Source organism: Geotrypetes seraphini, chromosome 6, assembly GCF_902459505.1.
Source record: "Geotrypetes seraphini chromosome 6, aGeoSer1.1, whole genome shotgun sequence".
NCBI classification, from domain to species: Eukaryota; Metazoa; Chordata; class Amphibia; order Gymnophiona; family Dermophiidae; genus Geotrypetes; species Geotrypetes seraphini.
The window spans coordinates 236,323,114-236,340,832 of NC_047089.1; the positions used below are offsets into that span (position 1 = coordinate 236,323,114).

Below are 17,719 nucleotides of genomic sequence, written 5' to 3' on the forward strand. Positions count from 1 at the left end.
GAGCAGCAAGAACATACATAAATTGCAGTACTGTCAAACCTCGGTTTACGAGTAACACGGTTTGCGAGTGTCTTGCAAGACGAGCAAAACATTCCCACAAACCGAGCGTTGACTTGATTTGCGAGCACCCCCCCCTTCACGATCCAGCATCGCCCCCTGTTCTCTTCGCCCCCACCCCCACCCCGATCCAGCATCCCCCGCCCACACGCCCATACCCCGATCTGGCACCGGCACCAGCACCAACGCACAGGACATGCCGGTGCCGGTGCCCGAAGATCCTGCCTCTTGCCTGGGCTGGGCCTTGAGCATTTGCGCATGCTCAAGGCCTTCTGGCTCTCGATCTCACTGAGATGCTCAAGGCCCAGCCCAGGCAAGAGGCAGGATCTTCGGACACCGGCACCAGCATGTCCTGTGCATTGGTGCCGGTGCCATATTGGGGTAACGGATCGTGTTTGGGTGGGTGGGGGATGAAGGATCGCGGGGGAGAGGTGACACGAGTGGGGGGGGTGATGCCGGTTCTCAGGGGGGGCGTTTGCTGGCAGGGGGGGGCGATGCCGGTTCTCGGGGAGGGTGGAGTCGCGCCGGTGGCCTTGGGGGGGGGAAACAAATCAAGCGAGTTTCCCTTACTTCCTATGCAGAAACTCACTTTGATATACGAGTACTTTGGATTACGAGCATGTTACTGGAACAAATTATGCTCGTAAACCAAGGTACCGCTGTATTTCAATCACTTAAACGTGTAAGTGGGCACTTGCACGCATAAAGGACAGTGTATAAAATATCAAGTGTAAAAAAGTATGCTGCGTTTGCATACGAACATGTACATGGGTGGGAGCTTCGGTGGAATGCACATGTAAGTACGTAATTATAAAATACTATAATTTATGAGAAATTGGATAGCCCTGACATGGATACAAGAGACTACAATAGATCTGAGGGTCTTGCTGAACTTCATTGACACCGTTGGCCCACAGAAGGCTCTTGAATGTTAAAGAAAATTGCTCAAGTTTGAGATCTGTAACATTTTACATGGTTCATGTCAACTTACATCCCACCTATTCTTGTTGGGGAAATGGAGAGATGAGGATGTGACCAATAATCATAACAAGTGGATGGCGCATTGTCTTCATGATCTCATAAGAACATAAGATTTGCCGCTGCTGGGTCAGACCAGTGGTCCATCGTGCCCAGCAGTCCGCTCACCCGGCAGCCCTTAGGTCAAAGACCAGTGCCCTATTTGGGTCTAGCCTTACTTGCATATGTTCTGTTCCAGTAGGAACTTATCCAACCTTTTCTTGAATCCCTGAAGGGTGCTTTCCCCTATAACAGCCTCCGGAAGAGCGTTCCAGATTTCTACCACTCTCTGGGTGAAGAAGAACTTCCTTACATTTGTACGGAATCTTTTCCCTTCTAACTTTAGCAAGTGCCCTCTCATTCTCTTCACCTTGAAGAGGGTGAACAATCTCTCTTTTTCTACTAAGAGAATTCCCTTCAATATCTTGAATGTTTTGATCATGTCCCCTCTCAGTCTCCTCTTTTCAAGGGAGAAGGGGCCCAGTTTCTCTAGCCTCTCATTGAACAGCAACTCCCCCAGTCCCTTAACCATTTTGTTGCTCTTCTCTGGACCCTTTCGAGTAGTACTATGTCCTTTTTCATGTACGGCGACCAGTGTTGGCCACAGTATTCCAGTTACGTACCATGGCCCAGTATAACGACATGATAACATTTTCAGATCTGTTCGTGATCCCCTTCTTAATCATTCCTAGCAGACTGATTATTGCATATTTTTGGAAGGGCAACCCTCAGTTGGCATTTTGGAAGACCAAGATACATGATATTGCAATTTTGGAATCAGTTGCCAGTAAAATACAAAAGAGAAAAAAGCTTTGGGACCCTTACTGGATTTGGCAACAAACGATAGACTGAACTTTGATGGATGTAAGGGGAAGGAAACAAAAATAAAATAGGAAACCAAAGAGATCCCATGATGAAACAAAGATAACAAAAATACAGTGGGAAACACCAGGCAGACGAACGGGATATAACTAAATGGCCGTGAATATGAAATTGACCAAACCATAAAAATACTAGGAGTTACCCTTGACAAACACCTAACCCTGGAAAAGCATACAGATCTAATGTTCAAAAAAAGTATCTCAGTCCTATGGAAGCTCCGCACCATTAAAAAATTCTTCGATGAATCGTCCTTTCAATTACTAGTAGAGAATGACACGGTGACAAAATTCATCACCGTCCCCGCGGATAACCGCGGGAAATAATCCCATGTCATTTTCTAGTGTCTATTTCAATCTCGGTCCTTCTACACCAGCATTCTTCAAAGCAAAGCTTGCGGATCAGTGGTTGTGCCCAATTATACTCTGATTCTTCCATCTCTCCTTAAAGAATGACATGAAGATGGTTTTCCGCGGTTATCCGCGGGGACGGGAACGGTGATGAATTTTGTTACCGTGTCATTCTCTAATTACTAGTTCAATCATCCATCTTGAGTACGCTGGATTACTGCAACATTATATATCTAGGAGCTTATAAAAAGACACTTAACAAGCTGAGATTAATTCAGAACACTGCGGTCCGGCTAATCTTTGGTTTAAAAAAATGGGAACATGTCACCCCATACTTCCAGATACTCCAATGGTTGCCAGTGGAATCCAGAATACTCCAAGTTTGCCTAGATCAGCTACAAAGCTGTCTTTGGGATGTTACCAACTTATCTCGCCTCTCAATTCATCCTCAACAGTTCTAATAAGAGCTCTCGCAGAATAAATCTCTTTAATTACCCATCCCTGAAATCTTGCCATTTACAAGAAGTTCCTTGACAGAATGTTATCATTCCAGGCAGCAAACTGAACACATGGCTCGTAAAACCCATACTCGAGGCCACTTCATAAAATCTCTGAAGACCCATCTATTTAACAAATTCTAATCCCAATTCTTGTCCAATCCCCCTCAGCTATCCTCATCCCAATCCCCAATTCTCTAGATTTTAGATTAACTCAGGCTCTTCCTATCTATAATTGTATTCCAACCCAAATTGCTTTCCCCTGGTACCTCAATCTTTGACTAGATACATCCTTTAGATTCAAACCAACTTGGTTCTCTTCCATTTGTAATTTGTATCCCAGTTTGAATTGTTTTATTTTTTGGGGGGGGTTCCTTTACATCTCATACTCTCTCTGTATGTATCTTGTTGTAAACCGCTTTGAACTTATGGTATAGCGGTATATAAGAAATAAAATTATTATTATTATTATTATTATTAAAACAACTCTTTATCGTAGAAAAGGACTCAACACAGGCCATGTTTCTAGAAAAACCTTCGTCACCATTTTACCATTTTTAGGCATACTACTGGAACAAAGCTCTTTCTTCTTTTGTGCAAACAGAGTAAGCACATGGTAGTAAGAGAGTTTTAGATCATTTCAGCATTATTTTTATATTGGAATCTATAATGTTATCCCTGCTTGCCTTGGATCAGTTGCATGGAATGTTGCTAGTCCTTGGGGTTCCGGAATCTTATGTTGCTCTTTAGGATTCTGAATGGAATCTTTGGGGTTCTAGAATCTTTTGTTACTCTTTGGGATTCTGGAATGTTGCTTCTCCTTGGGTTTTGGCCAGGTACTAGTGATCTGGATTGGCCACCGTGAGAATGGGCTACTGGGCTTGATGGACCATTGTGTCTGACCCAGTAAGGCTATTCTTATGTTCTTTTAGATAAATTGTTGTAAACCAAGTCGAGCCCTATTTTTTTTAGGGATGATAATAATAATAATAATAACTTTATTTTTATATACCGCCAACTATCTTGCGACTTCTAGGCGGTTTACAATAAAGAGAAGTGGTTTACAATATAGAGAAACTGTAGTTACAATATAGATAAACTGTAGTTACAATAAAGAGAGACTGTACATACAGCGGATTAAAGGGTATAACATTGTACATCTGGTAGTTCCAACATTAATAAATATTAACAGCAGTTTGTGTGCCGTGCTGCTTACACATGATTAGAAATGTTCCTTAAATTGAATATAGTGTTCATGGTTGGTGATTGGGTTGGGGTTTATAATTTAATGATTTGGGTATGTTGTGGTATTATAAAGGGGGCTGATGTTCTGGTTCGTTATCTAAGTATTTCAAGAACAGGTATGTTTTTAGGTGTTTCCTAAATTCACCATAGTTGGTTGTATGTGCAATTAGTTTTTCTAAGTCTTTGCCCCATGTGGCTGCTTGGTACGATAACAGTTGTTGATGGTATCTCTTATATTTACACCCTCTAGTCGGTGGGGAGACAAATTTCAGGTGTGTTTTTCTTTCATGTCTGTTGGTTGGGAATGAGAAGAGGTCTGTGATGTATTTAGGGGCTAGACCGTTTAATACCTTGAAACAGAGACATCCTAGCTTGAACTTCGTGCGTGCCTTCATCGGCAGCCAGTGTAGGAGTCTGTAGGAAGGGGTTATGTGGTCGTACTTCTTCAACCCAAAAATCATCCTGACTGCTGCGTTTTGTATGAGTTGTAGTCTTTGCATTTGCTTCTGGGGGATTGTCAGATGGGTGATGTTGCAATAATCCAGGTGGCTTAGTATAAGGGATTGTACTAGAATTCTGAAGGCTGAAGTGTGGAAGTAAGCCTTAATAGACCTAAGTTTCCAGAGGGTGAAAACCCTTTTTTGATTAGGGAGTCTATATGGTCTTTCATGGTTAGACCTTGGTCCAGCATTACTCCCAGGACCTTCATCTAAATCTAAAATTAGATTAGATTTTCATATTATTTATAACCTTGTCACATTTACCCTCTTTTTACGACACCATAGCGCAGTTTTTACTGCTGGCCGCGGCAGTAACAGCTCGGACACTCATAGAATTTCTATGAGCATCCGAGCTGTTACCGCCGCGACTGGCACTAAAACCACACTACGGTTTTGTAAAAAAAAAAAAAAAAAAAAAAGGGGGGTATTTTCATTGCACTGTTCATGTTACAATGACAAAATATAAATAGATTCATTAATCACATTTTTTTTATCACATAATTGTTATATTCATAATATTATTATTCAGCCACATTGATATCACTTCTTTTAATTACTCTTTAAATATAGTCATGCTACCACAATGATATAACTCGCTCTCAAGATACTTTATTATTGTTGGAAGATTTTAATTTACATATTTTATCTCATTTTCTATATAATTTAGATATTCTATGGACTCCTAGTGAAAGCTTGTGATGAAACATGGACCTTGTATTGTTGTTACTGTAGCCACTTGAGTAGGGGGGGTATGAATAGATTAATAATAATAGCTTTATTTATATCCCATCATATCTTTTCAGTTCAAGACGGTATACACTAAAGTAGAAATACAATGTGGATACCGCAAGTATCGATACAAATGTAGAGAAGAGGGAGATTACAGCATTAGTTTAGTGGGAGAGGGTGAGAAGAGGGTGGGATGCAAACGTAGGAGGAGGGGTGTGTTGGGAGTGTAGTTAGACTGGATGGGAGTTTGGAGTTTCGGGCTGGATGGGAGTTTGAAGGATCGGATAAACTTGTCAAATAAGTTGGTTTCCAGAGTTTTTCTGAAGGATTGGTATGATGGAGAATTCTGGAGAAGGGCGCTTAGGGTGTTGTTCCAGATGCCTGCCTGAAAGGATAGTGTCCTTGGGAGTGGGGAATGCAAACAGAAGTGTTTTGCGGGAGGGGTGTAGGTTGTTCTGTAGAATGAAGTGTTTCATGAGGTAGGTGGGTGAGATGCCGAATAGTGTCTTGTAGCAGAGGCAACCAAATTTGAAGATAATTCTGGCCTCGATTGGTAGCCAATGCAGTTTTTTGAAGTATGGGGAGATGTGGTCGGATTTTTTTTCAGGCTGAAGATCAGTCTTACTGCCGTGTTTTGGATCGCTCTTAATGGTGTTTTTGTGGGATCCTAGGTAGATTATGTTGCAGTAGTCCAGTGAGCTTAGAATTAGAGATTGAACTAGCAGCCTAGACGCAGCTAAGTCAAAGTAAGGTTTTAGCGTGTGTAATTTCCATAGTAGGCAAAAGCATTTATTGATTAAGATGTTGATATGGGCGTCAAGGGTGAGTTGTTGGTAGATGGTGACACCTAGGATTTTTATGGTAGGGTTGATTGGGAAGTTACTTCCGTTTAGGTTGATTGAAGTGTTGATGGTTTTGTTTGACGGGGTTGCCATGAAGAATTTGGTTTTATCTGGGTTTAGTTTAAGTTTGAAGTTTTTTGTCCACTGTGATACCTGGTTGATGACTGAAGAGATGAAGGTTCTGGTTTCGGTCGATAGGGTGGAGATGGGGATGATGATTGTGATGTCGTCTGCATATATGTAAGATTTGATCTACAACTTTGATAGTGCACGGCCTAGTGAGGACATGTATATGTTAAAAAGGGTGGGAGAGAGAGGGGAACTTTGTGAGACGCCACAGGGGTTGACCCATGATTCTGAGTAGGACTGGTCACTGATGAATTCACTGCCCCTTTCTCAACACATTTAAGTATCCTGTCCTGGCTTCACTCTGTATTTTATAGTCAACTTCCTGTCTGTTTTTTTTGCTCATTGTTCACTGTTCACTCAGGCTTTAATGATTTCAAAAGTCTTCAAAAGCTAACTGACCATGATTCCAAAGCACTTATTTGTATAACTTTGGACACAACAAAGAGAAGTCCTTTGATTTCAAATTCTTGCCCCTTCGAATGGATAACATTTTAACCTATAAGTTGGATATGGTCAAACGCGCTACAGATAAAGTGAGATGGGATAAGAGGTAAGCTGGGGAAGAGGCCAAAAGATATCCAGACAGCAACAAAATTCTGAAATAGGTATTCTGAGTGCAGAAATAGTCCTAACTTTCTATGAATGACTTACCAAGTAACCAGCAACGGAAACTACTCCAAACCATGGAAAAACCCGTCAGGGGTGCCCCAAGGCTCCCCTCTTTCTCCCACATTATTCAACATCTACCTTGCATCCCTAGGTCACCTATAACAAAAATTAAACTTAATACACTATATATACGCAGATGATATATCCATCCTAGTCCCCTTAAATGATATCACAAATGAAACTACAGATAACCTCTCGCACACAATGACAGAAATTGAAAAGTGGACCACCAGCTTCAAACTAAAACTAAACGCAGAGAAAACAAAAGTCTTTTTGGCAAGCCCCAACAACAAAATAACAAAAACATCGATAAAAATAAACGACCATGAATATCCAATCGCCAAAACCATAAAAATACTGGGCATCACTCTAGATACTCACTTAACCATGGCCGACCACACAAACCTACTGGTGAAGAAATGTTTCTACACGCTGTGGAAGCTAAGGACTATAAGAAAATACTTTGACACTATATCCTTCAGATTACTGGTGCAGTCGCTGATCCTATCCACACTAGATTATTGCAACATCGCCTACCTGGGTATCCCAAAAAAAAAACAGTACAAAAATTAAGATTAGTGCAAAACACTGCAGTTCGCTTGATCTTCGGACTGAGGAAAAAAAAGACCACATTAGCCCCTATTACAAGAAATTACACTGGCTGCCTGTGGAGGCGCGAATACTGTTCAAATTCGCTTGTATCTGCTATAAACAAGTCTGAGGCCTAGCACCTTCCTACCTGCAAACTCACTTCACTCTACACAACCCCACACGAACAACCAGAAACAAAAACATCTTTGCATACCCAAAAATCACAGGTTACAAATACAAATCCTTCCTAGACAGAACCTTCATGTTCCAAGCAAACAGACAGCAATCCTGGCTGGGAAACCACATAAATAAAGCCAGACAGACCTACAACACATTCCGAAAATCAATTAAAACTGTTCTATTTGGCAAATTCCTTGCTTAATCAGATGTCCTCGCTCAGGTATTCTTTCCCCTTTCTTCCCCAATGTATTATGTAACATCTTTCTTCTCTCATATATTCATGCTTCTCCAATTTACTATGTAACATCCTTCTTCTTGCATTTTGCAATTCGCTGATTGTCCAGCCTTCTTTCCATGTGAATGTAATGTAATGTAATTTATTTCTTATATACCGCTACATCCGTTAGGTTCTAAGCGGTTTGAAGAAAATATACATTAAGATTATAAACCGCCTAGAAGTCAGTTTGACTATGGCGGTATAGAAAAATAAAGTTATTATTATTATCTGTATGAAGCTAGGACTGCATATTCAGCAGTCGGACCTATACAGATATCTTGACTAAATAAATACATAAAGATGTAGTGAACTTATCTGGAAATTGCTCTATAAAGAAATAATGTGCCCGATATTCAAAACAATTTAAAGGGCTGCCTCCTGGCAGTTTAAATTGCTTGTCCAAAGCTAAGTGGCAATATTTAGTGGAACTTTACCAGATAGTACAGCTGAATACTGCTTCTTAAGGGCCAACTCCTAACCAGTTAATTAGGGGCAGGCTGGAGGCGGAGTTTGGGTGGAACAGTTACCTATTCGGCCCTCTAATCAGCTAGGAAGCCACACAGTCAGGACAGAAAAAAGGCTGTCTTAACTTTATGCAGTGATAGTAACCAGGGATGAGTCTGAATATCAGTCAGTGCCCAGTTACCTTCCATGTAGTAGTTCTGGCTGCCCTCCATATTTAGATCCCCCTTCCAACCCTCTGGAATTGAAACAATCTCTCCAAACCAATCTACCTATCCCACAAACCTCTGAAAGCACCCCCCCCCCACATACACTGGACCTTCCCCACCTGATAGTCAGCAATATTTAGCCTGAGCTGGCTAAGCATCGCTAAGCTGGCTAACCGTCAATATTCAACGAGAGAGAGCTGGCTATCTCCCACTGAATATCTTGTTCAGTAGATTGGCCAGTGACCAGCTATGTTGCGTGACACAGCCAGACACTGTCAATATTCATTGGCTCACCAGCTAAGGTAAAAGGTCAGACAAACCTGCCTAAAAAGCTGGTCTATCATTGGCTATTAGGCCTCAGCTGGCCAACCTACGAATATTGACTTGGCCGGCTAAGTCATCGGCAGCTAACTTTAACCTGCAAATTTAAGGCTGCTGGCCAGATACAGCCCCAGCACTAAATATCCAGGGTCCCCACCGAATGTGGGAGGTAGCCAGGTTGCCTCCTACAGTCTGAAAACGGGGCCCATAGTCTATCGTACAGGGGAAAAGAGAAGAAAGAAAGCCAAACCTTTTTTTGAGTCCTGAATAGTCCCAGTTGATCTCTTCTGCTGCAATGTAGTATGTCCTCTTCTTTCCTTTGGGGCTGCGTAGGAAGCGTGCAGCTATTACATCTGGATTAAGGAATTTTTTCAGGTCAGTTCCAGAGTCCAGATGATAAGGTTCGACAAATTCTACATAGCTATAACTGTCATATTCATCATCATCTTCAGCATTATCGGTGGCCAGACGTGGGATGTATTCTGAATAATCCCTTTCCTCAGCTCGGGGGATGCCCACAATAACTGATGGATTAAACCCTCTCGGTGAAAACACTGTACGGTCACTGAGCTCATTTAGCGTTGACTGATTGAAGTGACTCTTTGAAATGTTTTCATTGATTTCCCTCTCCGATGCTGTCAAATTAAGCTCACTTGCTAAACCTATATGATCCAGTTTGTTGTCTAGTGTTTCAACCTCTGGATTCCTTGCTTTCTTCTTCTTCCGAAGTTTAATGCGACCTGCGGTGGAGATCATGGTGCTATTTGGTTTATTGACTTTGCTTCTTGTACTTTGGCCTTTGTTTTTCTGAACTCCTTGGCTCTCCTTGGGAGACAAATGTTCTCCCCGACGTGTTACGTCGCTCATTTGCGGATTGATGAGGAGGCTATTGTCACGGATACCATCATCATCACCCGTCTCGTAGCTCTCTTCCTCTACAATCCTCCACTTTTTATTCACAGTCTTATTCTGCTTCTCAGGAAGAGATGAATCTTTTATCATGTTTCCATCTAATGCCCCAGGCGGCGCATGTTCTAAACTAAAATAGTCTTGTCTGTTTTCAAGAATTTTTAATTCAGAGAAATTGTGCTTTCTTGAAATGTTCCCTTCAACCTCACGTCCCAGAACAGAAGGCAAACTATTTGTGAGTTCAGGCACTACATAGTCGTCTTCTCTGTTAACCTGGATTTCTACCTTTCGAGATTCTTTCCTTATACAATCAATGCATCTTTCACTGCTGGCATTTATATTTGATGTAAAATGTCTTGAAAAATTAGCTTTAGTCCCTTCTGTAGGGGCATCCCATTCTTTATTTTGCAAAGGTTCTATATCACTGCTCAGTTGTAATGCAAGGGTAGAGTTTCCATCAGGGGTTTCGCCAGAGGTTAACTGAGGGATCTGCTCAGTCTCATTTTCTACCACAAACCCAAGTGGTAAAGAAAGGTTTTCTGACTTCTCTCCTTGACTTATATTATGGCTCACTTCCTGATAACCATACCGGTTTTCATCTGAATTTTCAGTTACATTTGTAATGGGCCTAATGGACTCTTCAAATCCCTCTTCCATGCCTTGCTCTCTCTTCTGTCTGACCACACCTGAGTTAGGGGAATTTTCTGCTCGATTTCCTTGCCTTCTTGTAAAGTTATACAATTCATTGCTGGTCTCAGATAAAATGGGTGATCCTTCCTGTGTTGCCTCTTCACCATCTTCTGGTGCATTATCACCATGTACTTTGGCAATGTTATCAGTTGAGTTGACAGCATTAAACCATGGCTTGGTCAGAGTGTAATTCTGACTGTGTAGCCCAACGTTGTCAGCCTGAATTGGGTTCCAAGCATCAGCAAGTTTGGCGGCTTCCAGTGCATCGTTCAATGTATTATTGCTTGGTATAAAATTGTTGCCATTCAATATCAAAGTATCTTCACTTGTGCTATCAACGTAATCATCATTAGCAAGGGAAGCAAAATCCAACTCCTCAATGTCAGATTCTGATTTGTTTCTGAATGTGCGGATTCCCAGAAGGAGAGCCAATTTGTCATTATAGTCTTGATCTTCTGGGAGTTTCTCGTTAGATGGTACAGTGGGAGGAGGATAGAGCTCTTCGATACCCACTACGTCAATTGAGTGATAGTTATAATCTTCTTCGTCTTCCGTTATACATTTTGCATCCCTGAACCTTATTCTCATGTTCTGATTATTCTTGGTGGAGCCCAACGATCCCAACATCCATATGCCTGAAAAGAAAGAAATCATGAATGAATGCCGATAGTTTGGGGCACAGTAATTATCACACTCTTATCCAAGAATTGGAAGTATTGTTCGTGAAAATAAGCTCTGATTGATCTTAGTTGTTTCAATTTTTTTAAAAACACTTTTATAAGTAGATTGCTTGAGCCTCAACAGACGGGGTTCAGGAAGTGACATCAGAGGGAAGGATGAGGTCAACAAGACTAATGAGTAAGAAGCTGCTCGCAGCCGGTGAAGATTTGAAGAGGTAAGAGTAGGGTTACATAACAAATAGGACTCTTAGATCCACAGATCAACATTTGTTAACTATTCCATCTCTCAAAATTATAAACACAAGACGTCAATATATTTTCTCTGTTACTGCACCCCAAACCTGGAATTCTTTACCTTATTATTTAAGACAAGAATCTAACCCAGAAAAATTTAAAAGTAACCTGAAATCTTTTTTATTTATTGATGCCTTTATAAGTCAACAATAATTTTACTATAAAATAACTTCAAGATTATGCTCTCTTCCTTCCCTTATGTACTTTCCCTAAATGTTTTACCCACCTTTTTATGAAAATGTAACTTCTATCCCTTCCTTACCGTAATTGTTTCTGGTATTGTCAAAAAATGTTTTGTTTTGTTTTGTCCATACTCTTAATCTGTATTACTTTTAATTTGTAATTTTAAGTTGTACATCGCTTTGAATTAAGATAAAGCGATTAATCAAATCCAAATAAACTTGAAACTTGAAACTTGGTTACTAGACGTCCAGATTTCTCTGGACATGTCTTCCTTTTGAGGACATGTCCAGGGATACGGACGGCTTTTCAAAATCCAGCACTTTGTCCAGCGGATGCCCTCCTGCCCGATGAGAGCAGGCAGCGGGGGACGGAGCTAGGGCGGGATTGGGGGTGAGACTTGGGCGTGACAGGACAGGGGGCGGGCCTGGGGGGCAGATCTAGGGGGTCCAGATTTTCCAAACAGAAAATCTGGTAACCCTAGGTAAGAGGAGGGGGAGGGCAATGGGGAAGGGTGCATTTGGGGGTGACTCAGGCACAAACTTCCCTCGTAATGCCACTAATGGCAGTCCCTGGAGATCTCTGGCCCCCATCACCATTCTGTACTTTTCTTCACTACTCTATGCTTCTATTCCTAAGCTCAGGCAGGAAGTACCGTGTTTCCCTGAAAATAAGCCCTAGCATGATTTTCGGGGTAGGTCTTAATATAAGCCCTACCCCCAAAAATAAGCCCTAGTCGCCGGCAGCAACGCTTCTCCCCACTCCACCCACCCACCGAACCTTCCATCTCTCCCTCCCATCCAAGACCGAAATACCTAGTAACAAACGGCAGCATCAGCAGCAAAGGCTGCATCGCGGCCTTCTCCTGCCCGGGAGTTCCTCTGCCGCATCACCGATAATGTCATAAGCAACGTAGCACACGGAACGCCTGTGCTGCCGTTTGTTACCAGGTATTTCCGTCTTGTGGTCAGGTTTCGGATGGGAAGGAGAGATGAAAGGGTCAGCCGGGGGGGGGAGGGGAGGAGGTGCGTGGCTGCGGCGGGGGGTTGGGAGGGATAGAAAGATGCTGCACAAGGGATAGGAGGGAGGGATAGAAGCTGCAAGGGTTCTGCTGCACAAGGGGATGGGAGGGAGTGAGGGATAGAAAGATACTGCACAAGGGGATAGGTGAGAGGGGAGGAAAGAAGCTGCAGCTGTAGGGAAGAGAAAGGAAATATGAAGAAAAGGGGAGGAGGAGAGATGATCATTGTATATGAAAAAAAAAATAAGACCTACCTCCAAAGTAAGACCTAGTGTCTTTTTTGGGCCCAAAATTAATATGACAGTGTCTTATTTTCGGGGAAACACGGTAGATGGGTGTGGGTATGGAGAAGGTTGCATGCTTGAAGGACAAGGCACTTCTCAGTAGAAGCAGTGCTTTGTGGGAATGCCCACTCCTGAGAATACCTCCAATGAAACGTTTAAAACTGGGCACATGCTAGTCAGCAGTGTTATGGCCCGACATGGAAAAATATTTTGTAGCTTTCGTTCAGTTCATCTAGATTCAAAGTTGCTCCAACTTAAAAAAAATTAGTGATCCCAGAGTAGGGACAAACTTGCTTTGCTGTGTGCTGAGAAGAAGGAAAGAGCATTTTTAAATCCCTATCAGCACTTTCTAGGACTTATTCCCACAGCATAGTTTCCCAACCCCCTTGAAAAGGATAGCCAACATCAGGGGAGGGACATTGCATAGCGACACCAGGAAATACTTCTTCACCGAGAGGGTGGTGGATCGATGGAATGGTCTTCCGATACAGGTAATTGAGGCCAGCAGTGTGCCTGATTTTAAAACTAAATGGGATCGACAGGTGGGATCTCTTCACAGAGGGAGGTAAGGGAGGGTCATTGGTGTGGGCAGACTTGATGGGCCTTGGCCCTTATCTGCCGTCACTTTCTATGTTTCTAAACCAATGAAACATTTTATTTTGACCCTATTATTAATGAAAGCAAATTTATTTTCAACGCCGCTCGACTATGCATTGAACTAAAAAGTCTTAGCACATATAATTCAATCACGAAGGAAGTTTTGGTGCTTACCAGTGTTATCCATTTCTACAGAAACGCTTTCCCCGTGCATTGGAAAGAGACTGAGCGTATCTCTATTGCTCTGTTTGTCCCAGAAGTAGTGGCCAGTGAGGTGCACTGGTACAATCTTATCCACTGCGCCTACACTGGAGATGTGCCATTGTACAACTTCTTCGTGGCAAAATCCTAACAATGGAGAGCACTCTGGAACATAGCCGTTTATTGCTGAAAGAGAAAGGAATACAATATACCTGGAGCATCATCAGGCTTGACATGCAACCACTGTCACTAAGCTTTGGCACACTGACGTATTCTTTGGTTCTCCCATGGATTACAGTTGTAGACCACTGAGAGAACCAGCTTATGAATGAGCTCGTCTTTCTATCCATAGACTAACATGCATGCGTTAGGGTTTAACGCACCTTAGTAAAAGAGGGCCTTAGTTTTATAGACTGAGCCATCAACCAAGAGGAGCTCGATTCGGTTAACAATAATGCAAAACATAATACATAAATTTGACAAGGAAGAGTAGTGGACTGAAATAATTAATTTCCAAAATGTTTAGTAGTCAAAAAAAGTTTTCGGAACTTTCCGGAATCAAGCCAAAGAACCTAAGCTTCTTAATGTAAGCGGTAAAGCATTCCAGAACTCGGTTAATTTAAAAGCAAAAGAATAACTAAATCTCTTAAGGGTTCTGTTTTTACCACTGAGAGAGGGAAATGTAATTTTTGAGAACTTCTGGCAAGATGAGATCTATGAACATTCCAGTCTAAAGGAATCAAAGTGGCAAAAATGCCAAATAGGATCTTAAATGCAATACAAATGCACTTCAATTGAATTCTGAGATACACTGGAAGCCAATGTAATTCCTTCAGCAGAGGGGTTACGTGATCAAATTTACTCTTACCGAAAATAAGTTTAGCTACAGTGTTCTGTATTAATTGAAGTCTTTGCAGACTGACCTTTGAAAGACACAAATATACTGAATTGCAGTAATCCAACCTTGACAAAATAATTGAACCGATATAGAGAAGTGTTGTTGGTGAAATAATGCTCTCACTCTTCTCAGAGCACAGAGGCTGAAAAAACACTTTTTAATAAGCGAGTTTAGTTGGTCCTTAAATGTAAGTGAAGAATCGATAACAATACCCAGTATTAATGAGGAAAACTCAATTTTCAAAGATTCTCCTGAGTCTAAGATCACAGCAGAAGGAAGAGAATCTAATTTTCGGCCAAGCCATAAAAGCTTAGGGCTCCTTTTATGAAGCTGCGTTAGCGGCTTTATCGCACGCACATTTTTAGCACGCGCTATCCCCCACGCTAGCCGAAAAACTACCGTCTGCTCAAGAAGAGGCGGTAGCGGCTAGCACGGCCGGCATATTAGGGCGCGCTGTTACATGCGTTAAACCGTTAATGCGGCTTCGTAAAAGGAGCCCTTAGTCTTGGCAGCATTTAATTCCATCTGGACTAATTATTTTTTCTTTTAAATATTTTTCTTACTTTTTTTAAAATTTTATTTCGTCTACTGTGACCCCATTCGGGATAACCTACAACTAGAGTACCAGCAGATTATTGCACAAAAAAAGAGAGTAGTTACACTTATCATATATATATATATATATATTTATTTGTTTTTTTAAATCTTCTGGCTTATAGCTCACAGCTCTCTCTCACATCATACGCTCCGTGCTGCTAAGTAGCCTAAAACTATCCGCCTCCTACACAGCCTCAACTACCATGATCCCATCTCCCCAGCACTCCGCACTGTACACTGGCTCCCAATTAGCCAACGCTGTGCATTCAAGGCCCTGGCAATAGCACACAAAAGAATTTATGCCACCACCCCCTCCTACATAAAATCCAAGCTACCCATCTACATCCCCACCCGCACCCTCCGCTCAGAAACGGAGACACGCCTATGCATTCCCCCCGGAAGGTCCCTCCTCTCAGAAACCGCCCGCACACGCTCCTACAGCCACTTCATTCCCCAACTCTGGAACCAACTCCCCCCTCAACTCAGACTACAGAACTCACTAATGACATTCTGGAAAATGGTAAAGACCCTCCTCTTCAACTAAAGGTCACCCTCAGTCTACACCCAACCCCCTTAAACCCCACCTCTACCCTTCTTTCTCCATTCTAATCTTCTGCCTAAATTTCTGTATAGTCCACTCTCAGCCTATACTCAAATAACTCGTATCTAAACTAAACTACTTAAATTTAAACTACTGTTCTTAATTTGCTGTATAGTCCCTATATCTAAACTGCTGCACTGTCTCCTATGTCCAAATATTTAAATCTACTATATAATCTTGTATGTCCAATTCACTCCATTGTGAATGTTTACTTGTAAACCGTTCTGAGCTACTGGGAGGACGGGATAAAAATCTCAATAAATAAATAAACTATAAATGTCAACTTTCAAAGCACAAATCAGAAGGCAGTAGTAGATTGTTACTCACTGTTTAGAACATTGGAGCTGTAAAAATTTGGATCCTCTGGTTTAACCGCCGAGGCATCTTTACCTGAACTCTTAAGGTTTTCCTCAGAATACCAGCTTTTGTTTTCATCAAAGACTGCAAACACTGTCTGCTGCTCAAGATCTGCTTTTCTCTGTAAAATGAACCATGCTCAACAGAATTAAAATTGGTAATCCCAGCGCCCTTGCTTTTGCAGTATCAGACACTGTTTCTAAAAGACTGCCCACCCCAGCTGCAGTTGAAACACAGGCTTGCAAAAAAAAAACTGCTTTAACTTTTTTTTTCCTATTTTAATTTTCTGCTCATAATAATTTGGCCTGCACGCAGATATTTCTATTGTTTAAATTCATTTTTCTTTTAAAGACTTTTTTCATCTGTTTATTTTTTAATTTAAAACAACAAATATAATTTATACAAAGAAACACGCATCCACAGGCAATTTAAATTGTCAGACACCATTTCCTTCTAAGAATAAAAAACACACTCTCCCAAGTCCTCCCTTATTCACTCTTAGCTTTCCCATCTTACTGTATTGATGTCTCATCTGAGTCAGAAGGAACCCTCGATCACACCTGCCATTCACTGTTGCTAGAAGACCAAGGCTGGTACGAGGGGCCGCTGAAAAGTTCTCAGCCCAACCAACAAAGTTGGCGCACTCTCCATCGAGGGCTATACACTTAGGGCTCCTTTTACGAAGGTGTGCTAGCGTGCTTTTAGCGCATGCTACACGCTAATACCTCAACAGAGCTTGCGTTAGCATTTTCCATGTAGCGCGGAGTTAGCACGCGCGGCACTGTAGCGCACGCTGAAAACGCTAGCGTGAAAGGAGCCCTCAGTCCAGCGATTTTCTACTTTTTTTTGCTCTGTCAGAAAAATATGGAATGAAAAAAAGTGAAAAATCGCTAGACTAAGTGTATAGTCCTTGATGGAGACTATCCCAACTTTGGCCCCTCGTACCACTTAATTGATTCCATATAAAAAGCAATGGTCTCCTCCACTCTTCCAAACCAATGCCATTTTGATTGGTAGTAAATAACAGTGGCACCCTCTTCAGTCCACCAGTGTAATTATAATTTGAACTTAACTCTTAACTCTGGAAATACTGCTGTGAAATCAAATGAAGCTGCAACCTCATTCTTAAGTCGTACTTAAGTCGGGTGTCTGTAACTCAGGAACTGCCTGTTCTTGACAAACATAAGAGTTGCCATAATGGGACAGACCGAAGGTCCTTTAAGCCCAGGGTCCTGTTTCCAACAGTGGCCAACCCAGGTCACAAGTGATGACAATATCTCAAGGAGTAGCAACATTCTAGAGATGATATTGTGATGTCATAATGCCTCATTCCATCAATGCCTAAGTGCCAGCCTCATCAGTGATGTCACAATGGTTTGATTATTCCTATACAGGCAGTACCCGGATTAAGAACGAGTTATGTTTTTAAAGCTGTTCTTGTCGGATTTGTATATAA

General features: G+C 41.8%; 1 protein-coding gene across 1 annotated transcript in view; it reads right to left on the bottom strand.

Annotated features, from left to right (window-relative positions):
- F5 (coagulation factor V) overlaps window positions 1-17,719 on the bottom strand; it is a 181,297-nt gene that overhangs the window by 76,251 nt on the left and 87,327 nt on the right. The window contains exons 11-13 of the mRNA XM_033948697.1: window positions 16,234-16,384; window positions 13,784-13,996; window positions 9,205-11,188 (exon numbers count right to left, since the gene is read on the bottom strand). Coding sequence (XP_033804588.1) covers window positions 9,205-11,188; window positions 13,784-13,996; window positions 16,234-16,384 — 2,348 coding nt within the window. The remainder of the gene's footprint in view (window positions 1-9,204; window positions 11,189-13,783; window positions 13,997-16,233; window positions 16,385-17,719) is intronic.